General features: G+C 39.1%; 2 protein-coding genes across 2 annotated transcripts in view; one reads left to right on the plus strand and one right to left on the minus strand.

Annotated features, from left to right (window-relative positions):
• Positions 1-31: 31 nt before the first annotated feature.
• On the minus strand, positions 32-4,805 carry LOC107042639 (dipeptidyl peptidase 9). Its single transcript, XM_015263770.1, has 5 exons — positions 4,222-4,805; positions 4,005-4,139; positions 2,433-3,768; positions 1,744-2,268; positions 32-1,201 (listed from the first exon to the last, which is right to left on the minus strand). Exons 1-5 carry the CDS (start codon positions 4,392-4,394, stop codon positions 854-856), a joined length of 2,517 nt encoding a protein of 838 aa, XP_015119256.1. The 5' UTR covers positions 4,395-4,805; the 3' UTR covers positions 32-853.
• Positions 4,806-5,084: 279 nt separating this feature from the next.
• Positions 5,085-15,842, plus strand: part of LOC107042646 — a 28,185-nt gene continuing 17,427 nt past the window's right edge. The window contains exon 1 of the mRNA XM_015263781.2: positions 5,085-5,183. Coding sequence (XP_015119267.1) covers positions 5,085-5,183 — 99 coding nt within the window. The remainder of the gene's footprint in view (positions 5,184-15,842) is intronic.

Consider the following 15,842-nt stretch of genomic DNA (forward strand, 5'->3'; position numbering starts at 1 on the left):
GGGAGTAAACATAGCGAGGAACAAAACAATGTCTATAAAATAGTGAATTTATTATTTATTGACAATTAAATCATAATTCAATGAATGCATATTGTTTCACAATGATGACAATTCGCAAATACCTGCATTACACTAATACTCGCGCCTATCATTTTGCTTGATTCATTCACTTTGTGATTTCAATTTCTTCATCATGAAAGATCAAGGTCGATCGAGATAGTATGTACATGACCAATTATTATCGTCTCATTAAAAAAAAAGAATTAGAATGAAAACACATGGGTATAAAAAAGAAAATGAAATAACTTGGGAAACGCGAGTTGTCGGGGGACAATAAGTACGATTCACGTTACATTTTTTTAAAATAAAAAGGAGAAACCACAAACAATTACGCATGGTGAGTATTGTCGACTGATAAAACGATATGACTGAATTTCACCATTTTTCAATTTCTAGCTCTAGAATCCATTCAAGTATAAACCTCGCGTTTAAATCACTCATCGTGCGAAGTATTTTCACTCAGTATTTGTATGTGTCTTAACGTCAGACTGATCAAACCTCCGACCGGTTATTATTTTTCATTCAAAAGTTACTTTAATAATTATTATGGCAACAAAAGTCTCGATAGTTGTTTCTCTTGATTAATACTGTCGACGATAGATTATTCAACTCCCTGTGTACAGACGAACGGACAAAATATGAAATTCAGTAATGGAAGAAGTTGAAGATGAGAAAAAAAAAGCGAAAAATGTTGAGTTTCTTATTTATGTACATAAAAAGATGGAGTGGCAGTTGCTTTGCAATTCTTCGTTTTCTCCCTAAAAATTCGCATTGAAAATACACCTCACCCGAATCACAGATGATTCTGGAGAAACGAGAGGAGTGTTGTTTCGTAATGCCTGGTTGCGTCCAAACTACGCAGACTGTGTCTCTCGGTGGGATATACTTGGAGTTGGTATGGCTTTCCACTTTTGACGAGTGCATTTATGAGCTCACTGGTATGGAAGAAGTGAACATTCTCGTCCATCTGGCCGTGGATTATGAGCAGGCGATTCTCCTCGTCTGGGAATTTACTGGCGTACGTTATCACTGAGCTGTTCATGTAGCCGTGGTAATTGTCACGGGGTAAATCCATGTATCTCTCGGTGTATCCGGTGTCGTAGAGGTTCCAACATGTCACTGGAGCTCCAGCAATTGCCAACTATTGGCAGAGTAATAGTTTTTCAATTATTCACGGGTGAGAAAAAAATCACAGAACAATTCAGTAGTGAAGCGGTAAACCGAGTTAAGTCGATTTTGACTATTAGCCAGTTTTTGCTGAATATCTCGGAATCTAAGAGAGATAGCAAAATTTTTCTCATGACTTTTTTTATAACGCTCTATTGGCTCTACAAAAAAGGTCATGACAAAAATCTTTCTATCTCTTTTAGATTCCGAGATATTCGTCAAAAACTAGGCAATAGTAAAAAACGACTTAACCCGGTTTACCGCTTCGCTACTGAATTCTTATGACTAAATTATGGCTAATTTTATTGGAGAATTTTTTTTACGGAAAGAAAAAAATAGTGTGAATAAAACTTGAGAAATCCATGCCGAGGAATTTCTATAGAAAATATAATTTGATTGAGTTTTTCTACAGAATGTTTCTCACTGAACATTCATATTTTAAAAAATACAGTTGAATAGAAATTCAACAGAACTTTCTCGTCATTTGAAAAAAAAAAATGAATTTTATTTACTTACTTTGAACACTTCGGGATACTGAATAAGCCCCATGAGACTCAAATAACCACCATAGGACCATCCGTGAAGAGCTACTCGATTCAAATCTATGTATCCAAGCTTGTCAGCCAACAGCTTGAGCACTTCCACTTGATCACTCAACTCTACGAGACCCATTCTTCTCCTTATGTGACTCTCGAATACAAGACCTCGATAGTGGGACCCACGGGAATCTATGAGGACCACACAGTAACCCTGGGATGCCAGCATGTGCATTCTCAAGTGTCGCATTCCTTTGAAAGTATTCGAAACTAGTTGAACCTCTGGTCCACCGTAAACCTGAAGTATCGTGGGATACCTCTGGCCAGGCTGGAAATCATGGGGCTTGAAGACCATTGAGTATATCGTGTCCCCTGACGATATCTTGTGCGCGTAAATTGATGGGGCTAACAGTTCGATTTCTGAGATCGTGGGCTCCAGTAAATATCCCACTGGAGTTAAACTTATGCTCTCGACGCTCCAGTCTGTTTGTGATAATCTGAAAACCTAATGCAACGAAGCATTTAATCAACATTGAAAATTATTTTTTTGTTATGAATTTTCATCACACTATAGTTCCACTGAAATTTAAAAAATTGTCACTGGAAATTCAACGAGAATAAACAATAAACAGCATCTCAAAGTGGAGTATCGTTTTTAATGCCACTTACCTGGCAAGTTGGTAGAGTTTTAATAGAACTATAAACAGTCACCATCATCGTGCACTGTTTATTCAGATAAATGCTATTGTAACTGTGTCCTGGTCTCGTCAGAAGTCTTATCTCGAGTGGTCTCCCCAAGGAAACGGCATAAGCATGCTGCTCCAGTGGACCCTCTCGCAACCCAGTGAAATAGACAATGCCATGTGACTCATCGACCCAAAGTTTCCTCCCCAGAACCGGCCACTCGCCCTGCGTTATGGCCATTTTCGAGATAATCCGAGGCTGCAGGTATACACTGTCCATCCTGTCCAGTGGTTCCTCCACCCCATTGCTTAGGCCAGCTATACTCGAAGTGATCAGATACAAATGCATGAATTTAGACTCTTCACTCCCCCAAATGAACTTGACTTCCTTCGGATCGTCAGAAGGCAGAAAGTACAGGAGATCGTTGACATTGATCCATATCGAGCTCTGCTCAGAATAAATCACTTGAACACTCGCTGAAGAAGGTGTGAAGTGATTCTCAGAGTTGTAGATGTTGGGTGGAGGCTCGCAGAAATTGTCGACTGACAGTAGTACCAACTCCAGTCTCTGCTGTTTTCTGTCTAACAACTGGACCCAGACATACTGAGCATCTGGGGTCCAGCCAACCCTCACCAGGTACTCCATCCAGGGGAACATTATGTGAAGAGGATACTGAAGCTCTAGAATTTCAATATCAACTATTTGAAGTGTCTCTGTCAATCGAAACTGCACCATTTTCAAGTTACTCTTAGCATTCAACGCGCCAGCACGTGGAAATCTAAACTCATCAACTTCACCAGAGTTGAGAGTGGAAGAGGGAAAACAAAAAATCTTCACGTCACTCTCGTCCACCTCCTCGTAGACGATACGATAGACACCATCTGTGGATTTTGGCTGCCACCAGAAGCCATTGTATCGCGTGAATTCCTCCTGCATTACGTAGGAGGGGGTTCCAGCTGTGAGAGGATCCTCAGCGAGACTTCTACCACCTTTCCTGGCATGAGTCAGTCTCACTGAGCAGCCTGTGATCAGGTGGGACAGGTGAATGTCACCAGCACAGGTGTAAGCAACTAGAGATCCATTCCAGGGGCATATTTGGGGGCAGAGTTTTGCACCTGGTGTGGAGATCCTCAGTTCAGAGGGAAATAGTGGACCTGAACCAAAACCAGTGTCCACACACTGGTAGAGGCTACTTGCTGCTGGAAATACCAGTTCGCCACTCTCTTGGTGGAGTTCGTAACTCGTGATTCCCCATGTTGTCAGTCTTTTCCTCTCCCAGAGCAGTTGCTCCTCCCTTGACAGTCTATTAGCACTTGATACACTGAAATTAACATTCATCACTGTTTCTTTTCTCAATTAATTTATTACAAGTTTTTTCAAATGCTAAAACCTTATTTAGTTGCTGATGAACTAATTCTTTTTCCGTTAAAGAGAACATTTGTTTAATTATTATTCATTTAATTTCGCAAAGAGATTTCTCTTTGCGAATATTTAAAAAAATGTATGGAGTGTCCATTCAGCTCTAAGTTTGCTTAAAGAATATTTGGCTGTATTTACCTTTGAAAATTAGCTTCGATAATTGGTTGCCAGTGTAATTTACATCCCTTCACATGATCAGACTGTCCGACATCGACATACAGCAGAGTCGTCTCCCAACCGTTACTTGGAGTTCCCAAGAAATATATTCTGATTCTGAATAGAGTAATTCAATGGATTAGATACGAGTATTAGGCACCAGTGGTATTCTGGCTTTACATAATTTCATTGAACTCACCGGCCATCTGGTAACGATCTGAATGTGACAGCATCCGGAACAGACCCATCAGACGCACCTGACAGACGTCTTCGAAACTCACTGACAACCCCTCGCAATTCAGACCACGATTTTTTCAATTGTCTGTGGGGTTCATAGCTAGATCTGTCGCCTCCTTCTTTGCAGATCTCCATATTCTTTTTTATTTATAATAGGACCTCTTCAATATTGGAGCATCAGCGGTGGTAAGAGGCGTGAGTTCTCGGAAGGTCCAGTGTCTGAATGGAAATAATTCACGTGAAATTGCGGTATCGTCGGCCAATCCCAAGAGGAGATTGTTCTTATTTTTGCAACAATCAGATAACTAGCCACGAAAATTCCATCTTAACGGTTCGAGGTTATGTTCCCTAGCACTTTCACTTGCCTCGGTTCAGAGTCGTCAGTCCCTCGGTTCACACTCCTTTCAACATTAATTTTAAACAATGGAGAATTTATAACAATGCAGCATGTCAGGTATAAACCGAATGACCAAAGGAGACATTCACTCCAATCTGTCGTTTCCCAGTTGTCACCAAGGTACCCGGATTGGGACAGTATTTAGGCCGGTCGGGGGACTACAACGGTGTGAGAGTCCGCCTTGAATTGCTGGTAATGTAGTTCCCCCTCATTCGCTCATTCAAATGTTTAAACTTGCCCTTTTCACCACTGAAGGCGATAGCATGATAGCATCTTGCATTCAAAATTCTCATTCTTTTTTGCTTCATTTATTTGAAAAAAATAAAATTCGTAAAACAGTTGAAAATACTCCGTGTCACTCCCGCAGGAAATTCATTCCTCACGTCTTTGCGAGTTTACTTCTACGATTTATTTAATTCCACTTCAAGATGTGCGACAGCAAACCCTTGATCAAATGCCCACCGAAGATGGATTTCAAACTGAATACTTCGGTATATTCGTGGGCCCAAATTAAAAAAAATTACGCGGTAAGTTTACTCTGTCCACTTTTACCCCAGAATTATCATGATCGATGGGTGAATTCAGCTTTGGAGTTAATTATTCAGAGGTAATTTAGCGGATGAAATCGTGTTATCGGACCTCAAGTTTTATACCTTTCATTTGCATCGACATGCCGCCGAATTCCCGATAGGTCCATTCAATATGAATACTAAAACCTCCATCAGCGTGTACACGCGCATTATATCTATATACCCCAATCGTACATCTCTCTTGCCTCGCTTTCGTTCATTCATCGACCGATTTTCGCTTCGATAAAAATTGATATCGATGGGGGTTTGTGCCGCACCGAGAGAACTGTAAAGGATAAAAAGAACAATGCGCTACGCAGAATGATGTTTTTTTTTTATTCCCGTAAACCCGAGGCGTTGGTTTTTCCTCAGCAAATAAGACGAAATGCTGAGGGCTGAGTAAAGAAAAGAATTCACTCGGATTCTGTAGCAGGGACGGGCAAAAGAATGTCGTATTACGTCGCGAAGAAATCTCGGTGACGCGTTTCTGTATCGGGATAACAGGAGTGCAATGAAGTTCACTGGATGCGCGCGCACACGCGTCTGACATGTACTGGGTCATAACTACTGGGGCTTGCACTCCTGTTCCCCAAGCATTTTCCCTCGCTCTACCTTTCTCTAGAATGAAAATCAATTTCCAAATGCATAAAGCTCCAACTTACTTGTTCCAATGGATTTTTTTGCATCAACTTAATTAGAATTTCTCTCCAGAATCCCGTCTCCATGGAAGACAGAAACGAATCAATTTTATTCCTCGGAATGATTTTTCATCGTGTTATCTCGTTCATTAGGTTTGCTCGGAAACTTTGTACCGCAACGTTGATTCATTTATCAAAGTTTGTCTATTTGGGCCCATCAAAGATGCCAAAATGGGAAAATTTTGCTGGTGTCGTTGGAATTCTGTGTCATATCGAAGAAACCCGCTTTGAACCCCCGGCGAACGGGAGAACAGGGGAGTGCAGGAGTGGCTCGTAATCAAACTATTTCCGCATTCCGTTCGGTTTGGGATGTTTACTTCCTTTATGCTCCTGTTATCCGCCCGATTCGCCGGCGTTTTCGGACTTTGCAAGGCCGCGTGAGGTCGCGTTAACATTGCCATTGCGTGGGGTATGCACCTCCCATTTCGTGGTTCGTCCTGCAGTGGCTGCTACCCCTTGTTCCACACGTGAGCCAGCCATACCTACCAATGCCACGTCACATCACGCGCTATTTACTTCGAAGAATGAGTTAGAAGGGAATGGATATTTCCTCATAGTCTACTTCATAATAATGGAATCATGTTGGACAATAGGGAACATCTGCGCGATTATCCCTCGGTCGATAAGATCTCGTCCCTTTTCCCTTGGCGGACTGGGAGTGCCCCTTTGCGTTCGCGTATGACCGTAGGTTGACCCAGACAATTTGGCCGAACTGACGATTTAAGTCTAGTATTCCTTTCGCTTGGTACAGTTCATACAAATGTGCTTCACTCAGAGAGTTGTCTCTAAGATTGTATTTTGTTTATCCATTTGAATTTCATTCAAGATAAACTCATCTATTTTTTAAATATTTATGACTCAAACGAAAATCATCAATTGTGCTCGGACTGAACTCTTCTAAAAGAGAAAGAATTGTCCTTTAGGAGGAAAAAAATAATCCCATTTTATCAATAGTTAATATAGTTGAATGAATTATTGACATTAAAAAAAATTAGAGTCCGTATTACCCACATTGCCCCATTCTCTCCTATTCGGTAATAATGTGACAAATGCAAGTACACTGTTAAAAATCGTTGCCTGAGTTTTCTGTCCCAAATTCAGGAAATTTTCATTGCGTTCAAGTTCTGCTGAAATTTCAGGAAATCTTGTCATTGAAAAATCACCTATCCTATTGGTCTTCTGTTCAAATGATGAGAAAATCAATAAAATACTTGATTTTTCAGTTCAATTATTTTGTAAAAATTCTGAAAAATCAGGAAAATTCAGAGAAAAATTGAAAAGTCATGTCATTTCATTTCTAAATATTCACGTTCAATCATTCATCATCATCGTCATTCATCATTCAAATTCATCTCATGAGAATTACTATCACACTTTCCATGAAAGTTCAGACAGAAATTTCTAATAAATGAGCGACAGTAAACCATCTCAACCTGCGAAATCCCCAGTAATAAAAGCCTCGGAACATCCCAATGTCGCGTATTTGTTATACGATCCTGCGTATGTACTCACGTGCCTAGGCACTCTACTCTGGAGGTCGACAGAAGAACGAATACTGGCCACGTGATCAATACGAGAAGAGCCGGCGATAGAAAGCCGAGACATTGTGTAGGTACAGCTGAGGGTTCCGAAAGGAGGGTGCAGCGAGCCCACTAATTAACGCCTCAATCAACTCACGTTTCGTTTGATATCGAAATTAAAACATTCCACTGCGTTATTATAATCAACTGATTGACGCTCGTTTGTCGCACTGCATGACGAATTTCATTCAGCAAATTGGCGGGTGAGAGGGCTGGCAATCAATCCTCCTAGTTGACTCTCTCAATTATTCCAGAGGGGATAAAGAATTCCAGTCTAGGCTGTAAAGTCGCAGACTAGCCGGTTTACTGAAATAATATTTTATTTACCCCAGAACGTATTCGCTGGTGGTGAGAGAGTAAAGGGGATGAAAGTTGCATGGATACGGAGTCGGCATGGTGAATGCAATTTTACAACCTCTCCAGTGTGCTTACGACGTACATAAGGAGGAGTAAAGGGTAGGGAATTTTATCCTCTCGAGCCTACACACATCCACAGAAATTACAGCCCCGCGTCTCATACCTCAGTTGATTTATTTTTATTTTCTGCTTTCGGGGAGAAGTCTTTGTAATTGTGATTTTTCTAGCGGAGAATTATCAGTGGAATCATAATGTGATTAAAAATTTCAATTTTAAGAAAAGATATTATCAACAATATTCTAGTATTCTCAAAATGGGATCAGATATTCACTCAGAAATCTCAACCGACAGCCATGCAATGCCATTAATATGAGTCACCCCTAATAAAAGAGAAACAAGACTGATTCAGTATAATCCATCAAATTTAAAAAGAGAATAGGGAGTCTTTCACAGCGGCAGGAAAAAAACCACCCACGTGCCACGGCTATTATTCCGTAAACGTTTGGGTGAGGGGCCTGAGAGCTTCACGGAGGATTTCTTTATCACTTTACTCAGGGAAAAATATTCAATACGACCAGCTGCATTATGTAACTCGGACCCACAACTTGCGAAAGGGAGGGAGATGTATGGTGAACCGGGTGAGAGCAAGGCGGAGTGGAAAAAGTTGAGACGCGGCTTGAGGCATGCGGCTCGTCCCTCGCATTCCAAATAACTCATGCCCCCCCCCCCCGCTCGTAGACGGAGGGATAAAAAACGAGAAAATAAAAAAAAATGTTGAAGAGTCACGGATCAAGGGCTAAAAGGGGTTCACTTAAAAGCCACTTCTAATTAAATTGCCGCGAGAAAAGACAAAAAAAGCCGGCTTTAACGAGTCGATCGATTTACCACACTACTTTCTCCCTCCGGCGTGCGGGGCGAGCGCAAGGGGGGTAGATTTTCTGGGTCGAAGTCCTTTTCTCGCGTGCCTACTGCCATGTTGAGTCCGCACGACACGTCCAGATTCAAGATAAAGCATACTCGTTTATGATATTATAAATTAGATGAACCCCTCAGACTAAATTCTGAAGGGGAAAAATGTTGAGAAAAAAACAACACGAATCAACGAGCAATGGAATGCGAGAAATAATGCATGTATTTTCACTCCGAGGATTGCAGTAGAAAAACTAGTGTCTGATGATTTCTCATTTGATTTAGAAAAATATATAAAAATTATTTGAAATTGGCCCAGTTTATATACAACATATATTTTATGTATTAAAAAAAATATATTAAATATATGGAATTGCCCACATTATATATATTTTTTTTTATATTCTTTGATTGGGGTACTATAAGCCACATTTTTGCGTCTGGTATCCTCCAATTAAGACCTCCTGAAGACACTAGTTTTTCCAGTGTGAGTCCGCATTTTTATTTTCACTCCGTTTGACAATCATCGACGAGTCGGGAATTCGATAGGATAATCCCACTCTCCGTCACTCGTGTCGTGTTTTCCATGCACTTCTGGAAATATCATCCTCGAAGATGGTACAACCCACATATTTCCAGTCCGTTATCCCCCCTCGGCTTTTATCCACAGCCCCGGTGTGCATGTCCCTCCCCAGAACAGAAATTCAGGGGCTATTCCACGGGATATAAAACCCCGAGATGCCTCTTGATCACGCCATCCATGAAATTATGTTGCCGGATGTTCAACATGGAAGCTTTCATGTTTCAAAAAATATCGTACTAAGAGCTGAATCCTCCCTGCTTCTTGGCCTCTGCCCTGCATTAAACATTAGCTTTGTAATTGTTGAGTGTGGAAATGGTATTGTGCAGCATTATTTCAAGAAGGGGGATATGATAGCTTTATAAATAAGACATAGCACTCGCGAGAGTTTCAAGTTGAAAGATGAAGCCCTGTTGTGACATTTCCTCATGGATTAGGAGGATGGAGGCATCCACCCCTCATAACTGAAGGAAATATTACACTGGAGGACTTGGTTCTTCGAGTTTTATATTACACTCCATCCGGTGGAGATCGATAATCTTATGAAGTGTGGGATTTCTAGGTAATAAAGGGAGCAATGGGGGAGGACCGTGTTGTCTTTCCCTGCCGGTAGGAGGAAGGGCGGGGGGAGGAGGGGGTTGATTCGGAGAATAGAAAAATATGTGGATAAGACAATGGGGTCCGGAATGCCAGTGGCATCTGGTTGCCAGAGGGATGGGTATAAATCCTTTGAGAGTTGGGTTCTGTGCCCCAGGGGTTCAAAATATCGATCCTTTGGCCCCCTGGCGAGCTACCTCGGTATTATTTCTCAAGTCCCTTCGTCACACCCATCGTATACATCTCTCTTTTATACTTACCCCCTCGTCACTCGTCAGGGGAGGTTTCACGGTATTATATCTCGAGCTTCACTTCAATTTTGAGACACTATCAACAATATAAAAATGACTTTACTTGTTGGGCGAGGCTCAACTCTCAACCCTTCTATACTGAATGCATTAATGAGATGGATATGATCGGTGTGGGGGGAGGGGGGTGTTCCACTGAATTTTCATTAATTTATTCAGTCGTGGTGCCGATGCTACATGGAGCGTGTTTGGTACCTTGGGAGAGCATTACGCTTCAATGCCAGCTATAATTACTTGAAGAAACTTTCTCATTTCCAATCTCATTTTTTTTTGCGTTTGAGATCCGGGAATAGCACCATTATCTCTCAAGGTCGGCGAGATTGAGGGAATTGATGATGGAATGAATGAATGCGCCACTTCACATATTTATTTTCATTTCTTTTTTCTTGGAATGAAAGATGTTATTCAGTTTTTATGGGAGATGAAAGGAAACAAAATTGGATGAGTGATGGAAAAACTTTGGGCTCAGATTAATTGTTTCATTCATGATGTGAAAGTTTTTTCTCGTATGACCACGTAATCCACACGCATTTGTTACTTCTGAACACCTCATTGTTGTTTTTTCTTTCATTATTCTTTGAATCTACAAATACGCGGAGATACATAATATATATTCATATATTTTTTGTTTATGTACATTTTGTACTTGAGTAAACATATAAAAGCACTTACATATCGTCGAGTACGTTCTTTCTAACACTTACAAGTAGATTAAATACATATTTATAAATACACGTATTACACTAGATTCTTTTGTATTACAAATCTCATGTTCATCTATGATTTCAGATGTTTATGACTAGAAAAGTTCGTAACTCGCATTTTCTACTAGAATTCTTCAACACTTTAATGAAATGTATTAAAATAAGTCTTTGATTTTCATTTTTGGTCGAGATTTGTATGTCTCAGCTGTAGCAGTCCTAAAGTAGAAAACAGCCAATTTAATATTCTACACTATTACAAATACAGAAAAGAAAAAATAATCTCTTTCATTCCATCGTTGTAGTCTGTTGACGATTCCCCGGTATAGGCTGCGTGGGTAAAAAAATAAGCGGAGGGAAGATAATTACGACAATCTATGACGAATATAGATAAAACTGCAACTACAATAGAATACACATGAGCAACTAAATAAGTGCCATGGAATGAAAAAGAAAATGCATCAAAATATCTTCATATCTCTTATTCAACTCGAATGAGGGCATTCCCATTGGTAATATCGTAGTGTAGGTGGGGATAAAGAAATAAAGGGGAATTGCTTCTCTAAGACGCACTCCTTAAACCACCCATTACCATTCCTCAAGGAATCCCATCCAACTTGTAAAATCCAGTACTCTTTGCTCTTGCACTATTTCTCCTCTTTCTTTTGTATCCACCCCCCATGGATATGAATCGTGCTTTCCTCTTGCCATTGCTGTACACGCATCGTGGATATTCTCCTGAAAAGGCCCTCGGTAGAAAAAAAAAGTAGAAACAGAAAGGAAAAAACTTGGCTATGGGAGGGGGGGGGGGGATAAAAATGAATGGAGGAAATGGCAGAGTCCATCTCTGCTGTTGTAACTACGTGAAATCTACTGTAACTTGCTCAGTGATAAGTCATCCTGGATATTCCACAGGCGAATTGACAAATTCACAGGGAATAATAAACATTTCAATTGTCTGAGGGTGTAACACTTGCGAAAAAATAGTGAATTTCAATAATTTATTCCAATTTCTTCTTGTTTTCAAAAAGGTAGGGTGGTATGAAATATATCAAGCGATGTTAGCATGGAATAAGATTATTTTTAATATGTTTTCAACAACAACAGGTACAATAAATCAGTTTACCTGTAGTATACACGGTGGTCGTATCTGTCATTCGGCTTCTGTCTGACTTGTTCCCGTTTTTTTCCCTCAAAAATGTTCTCCTCAATTTTTTTTTCTCTCTTCCCGACTAAATCCTCCCAATCTCACTCTATACGACTCTTCTCCACCGTCACAAAAAGCATTCTACCCCTTCCCTCGTTCACTTTTTTTTGTATTTCCTCTGTTTTCTCTAATAAGATTAATTTCACTTAAGAATAATCTCATGTTTAATTCATTCAATAAATTACGGTTATAAACTACACATTTTTCTAATGTCGGATTGGGCTATCTAGCGGTTTTGGTGGAACTCGGGATAATTATTTCCTCCAACGAGCAACAATCCTTGTCTCTGTATCACATACAAGGATAAGATATATTATTTGCAAATAACATTATTGCTTATTTATTGATGAAATAAATAGGTCAATGTTTGCTCGAAGGAATGCATTGCAGGGCGAGCTTGGTTGAATGTGTACTACAATCGAAGCATTTGTTGACACATAAAATAATAACATGTATTACAAACCAATAAATCAACTTATTACGCAAATATCGCTAAAACTTAGACAGTATTAAATGATTATAATAAATAAATTACTACAAAATATGAGATTTGTTCATTCGCATTTAAAATGTTGACTGTATCATCGTTATTCTCAATTGTATAAAGGACTAGAATCATTGTTTTTTTATTCTCATTGATGAAGCATTTTGGAGATTGAACAAATCTTTAAGAATAACATGGCACATCTGAAAATAAAAATAACTAAAATTTGAATATTCTACGATGTGAGTCTTTCATATTGTAAGTATACAAGCTAGTGATATTATTTTAAGTTACCTTCTTCATTTATCACGTGAGATATTATCATTTCTACTCACTACAGACTACATTGTTCATCTCTTTTACCACTGAGACCGCGAGGAATCTCTCGATATGGTATTTTCCATCGACATTTTAATCAATGCAAATAATTACGACAATTGAGATTCCTCTCCTCTCTTTTATCTAAGTGCGACACTACAATCGACAACGCGTGTAATGTTTACTTGAAATGTATTTTCTTTAACTAGGGTTTTCTCTAATTAGACTTACTAAAGCTTAATCACTCATTATCATTTATTTACAAAAAAATCTCTTATGCTCTTAGGCACATGGGGAAAAGAATGAGGGATTCTTCTAGATAAAATGAGGAATGGGGGTGGAAAAGGTGATATTATTTCTCGGGGCTTTCTCTCCCTTTTGAAAGGGAAAAAATACTAGGATCTTATTATCCTGTGTAAGAAAGATTAAATAAGATGTTACAGAAAATGAGCCGCAACGAGCACTGGGATGAGATTGAAAAAATATATTATATCTTATTCAATAATTATGATTTTTTTTGGTTTTTTCTTCTTCTCCATATGTTTAAAAGTTCTTCATTATTTACAGGCACGTGAAGTGTCAAACTTTATTATTCAGATAAAGGGAGTTGATACTATGGAATGTAAAGAGCTCAATTCATTAGACGACTAGAATTTCAAATAATTTAATAGTAAAAAGTATTAGTAATATTTAAAATAATCGAGCAATATTAATCTATCTCCCTTTATCCTCTCTGAGAATGAAAGAACTAAAATTCACGTGAAATATATTTACAATTAATCTCATCAGGTTTCACTTTAACGATACGGAAAATCTTTCGAATAATACTCCTCCAAAATTGATAAGTCTTGTGAAGTGGGGGTGGGTTCGAGTGAGGGAATTACACAATTCGAGTAGATTATTATCGATTGCATAGTAATTCACTGGATTTCAGTACTGAATCTCAGTGTACCAGACCAATTAACTGTTTTTTTTGTCATTTACCAATAGTACATTATCAGCATGCTTGCGAGTGTATTTACACTTGCAAGTAATTGGCTCATCTCTTGTTGACTTCTCAGTGGTACATTCCAATGCAACTGTACTGTATCCAATGAATCGAGTTAACTGGGCTCGCCACCCAGAGGAATCCTTACTGGCTAAATCGTGAAACCCGTTGATTATTATTTTCATTTTTTTTTTCTTTTTCATGTAATCGTACTGGAAGAACAAGACCCGGTCATTAATTCCGGCTTAATTATTATTTCTCATGATTCATCAATTATTCTTCTCTTCACTTTAGCAATTTTCAATAATTATTAAAAGGAAAGGCGTGGGTCCCATGTCCAAAGTGCCTCGAAACTCTCTCACTAAATTATTTTCCATACTTTTTTTTCATCTAAATTCAACTTTATCTCTCCATTCAATGGACTCTATCAACGCGAACAAGCATATTAGTATTTTTTTTGTTATCACTTACATTGTCAGTCATATGATTTTACAACAATGATGAGGCGTAAATAACGTGATGATAAAAGAAAAGTCACAGTAAAGACACATAATTTTTACTGATCCATCAATGTTTCCTTTTCAATGACTACATCGCATGCCATCGAGTGCCAAAACATAAACCAATTGAGGCAAACATCTCCTCATAGTTAGTGCAATTGTTCTTTTACACATGCAATGTGCACTCCAGTGCAATATCTAAGATTCCTGGCTCTTGTCCAGAATATTTCAACAGCAATTTCTGGATGGTCACACACGCACACACATGTTATACAGTTTTAGGAGATACATCTACACATTTTACAGGGTACACATGACGCTGAGTATGAAGGAAAAAAAATGATTGTGATGGTACTAGTGAAGTCGTGCCAACAGGTTCAAGGTCTGCCTCTCATCCTCCCTCCTCTACTCATTATCCGTCCAATTTCTTGACATCTGTTATATGGAAATTAGTCTTTATCCCACCTCCTTCATTTCCGTGTCCTTCGATCCGTGCTTTGCTCTCTCTAGTAAATAAATACCAACAAGAAGATGCCAGACTGATGTATTATCTATACAAAGACCTGAGATACCTACTTCAAAGCCAACTACTTTTACCTACCGTCTACGTGTTTGGAAAAAAAAATGTAATTCAATTCTTACCTGATGATGAGGAAGATCATCTCGGTGTGTCGGAAGCACTCTTGCCGTCGGATGTACCAGAATTTTAATACTCGTTTAAAATTTTCTTTTCTTTTCTTTTTTTTTTTCCATAATTTGAAGGAGCTATTAAGGCACTCGGGGTAAGTGTAAAGATTCAGGGGAATTATTGGAGTATTCCTCATTTCTATCAAATTACTAGAGCCTACTTTACCTCCAAAAAGCTTTCTTGTAGAGCATAATGAACGTCTATTGACACATACAAGATACTTGTCGATTTCACGCCAATTAAACTCTGATACTGATGAATTGGATATGTACAGGGATGAGTGGTTAATGGATTAGGGGAGACGGATTGAGCTGATGAATTAGGTATTTAGGTATTACTTTGCATGGTTAGAGGTGCCGGAGTCTAGCTAATGCATGCTCTACACAATTCCTGCTGGTGTACACTTTAGACCGCACTTTCTTTGTGAAATGAAGATAATAAAACACAGAAAATAAAAATAAAACGAAATTCAAGGGTCCCGAGTTACAGCTCTTGGTTGGTCTAGTGTACTTTCGAGTTTGAGAATGCACTCGAGTGCTCCAAGAATCATGTGTTATAATGAGATGAAAAGGGTGGAAAAATGGGAGAAAGAGTATTGTTGTTTTTTCAGCAAAATGCAATTCCGAATAAACGAGTTTGGTAAATGGACCAACCGGAGTGCAACGTGGAACGAGATTGGGAATTGGAAGAGGGGGTGGGGGG

The sequence above is a fragment of the Diachasma alloeum genome, unplaced genomic scaffold, assembly GCF_001412515.2.
Source record: "Diachasma alloeum isolate Michigan unplaced genomic scaffold, Dall2.0 Dall_scaffold_00494, whole genome shotgun sequence".
Classification (NCBI taxonomy): Eukaryota; Metazoa; Arthropoda; class Insecta; order Hymenoptera; family Braconidae; genus Diachasma; species Diachasma alloeum.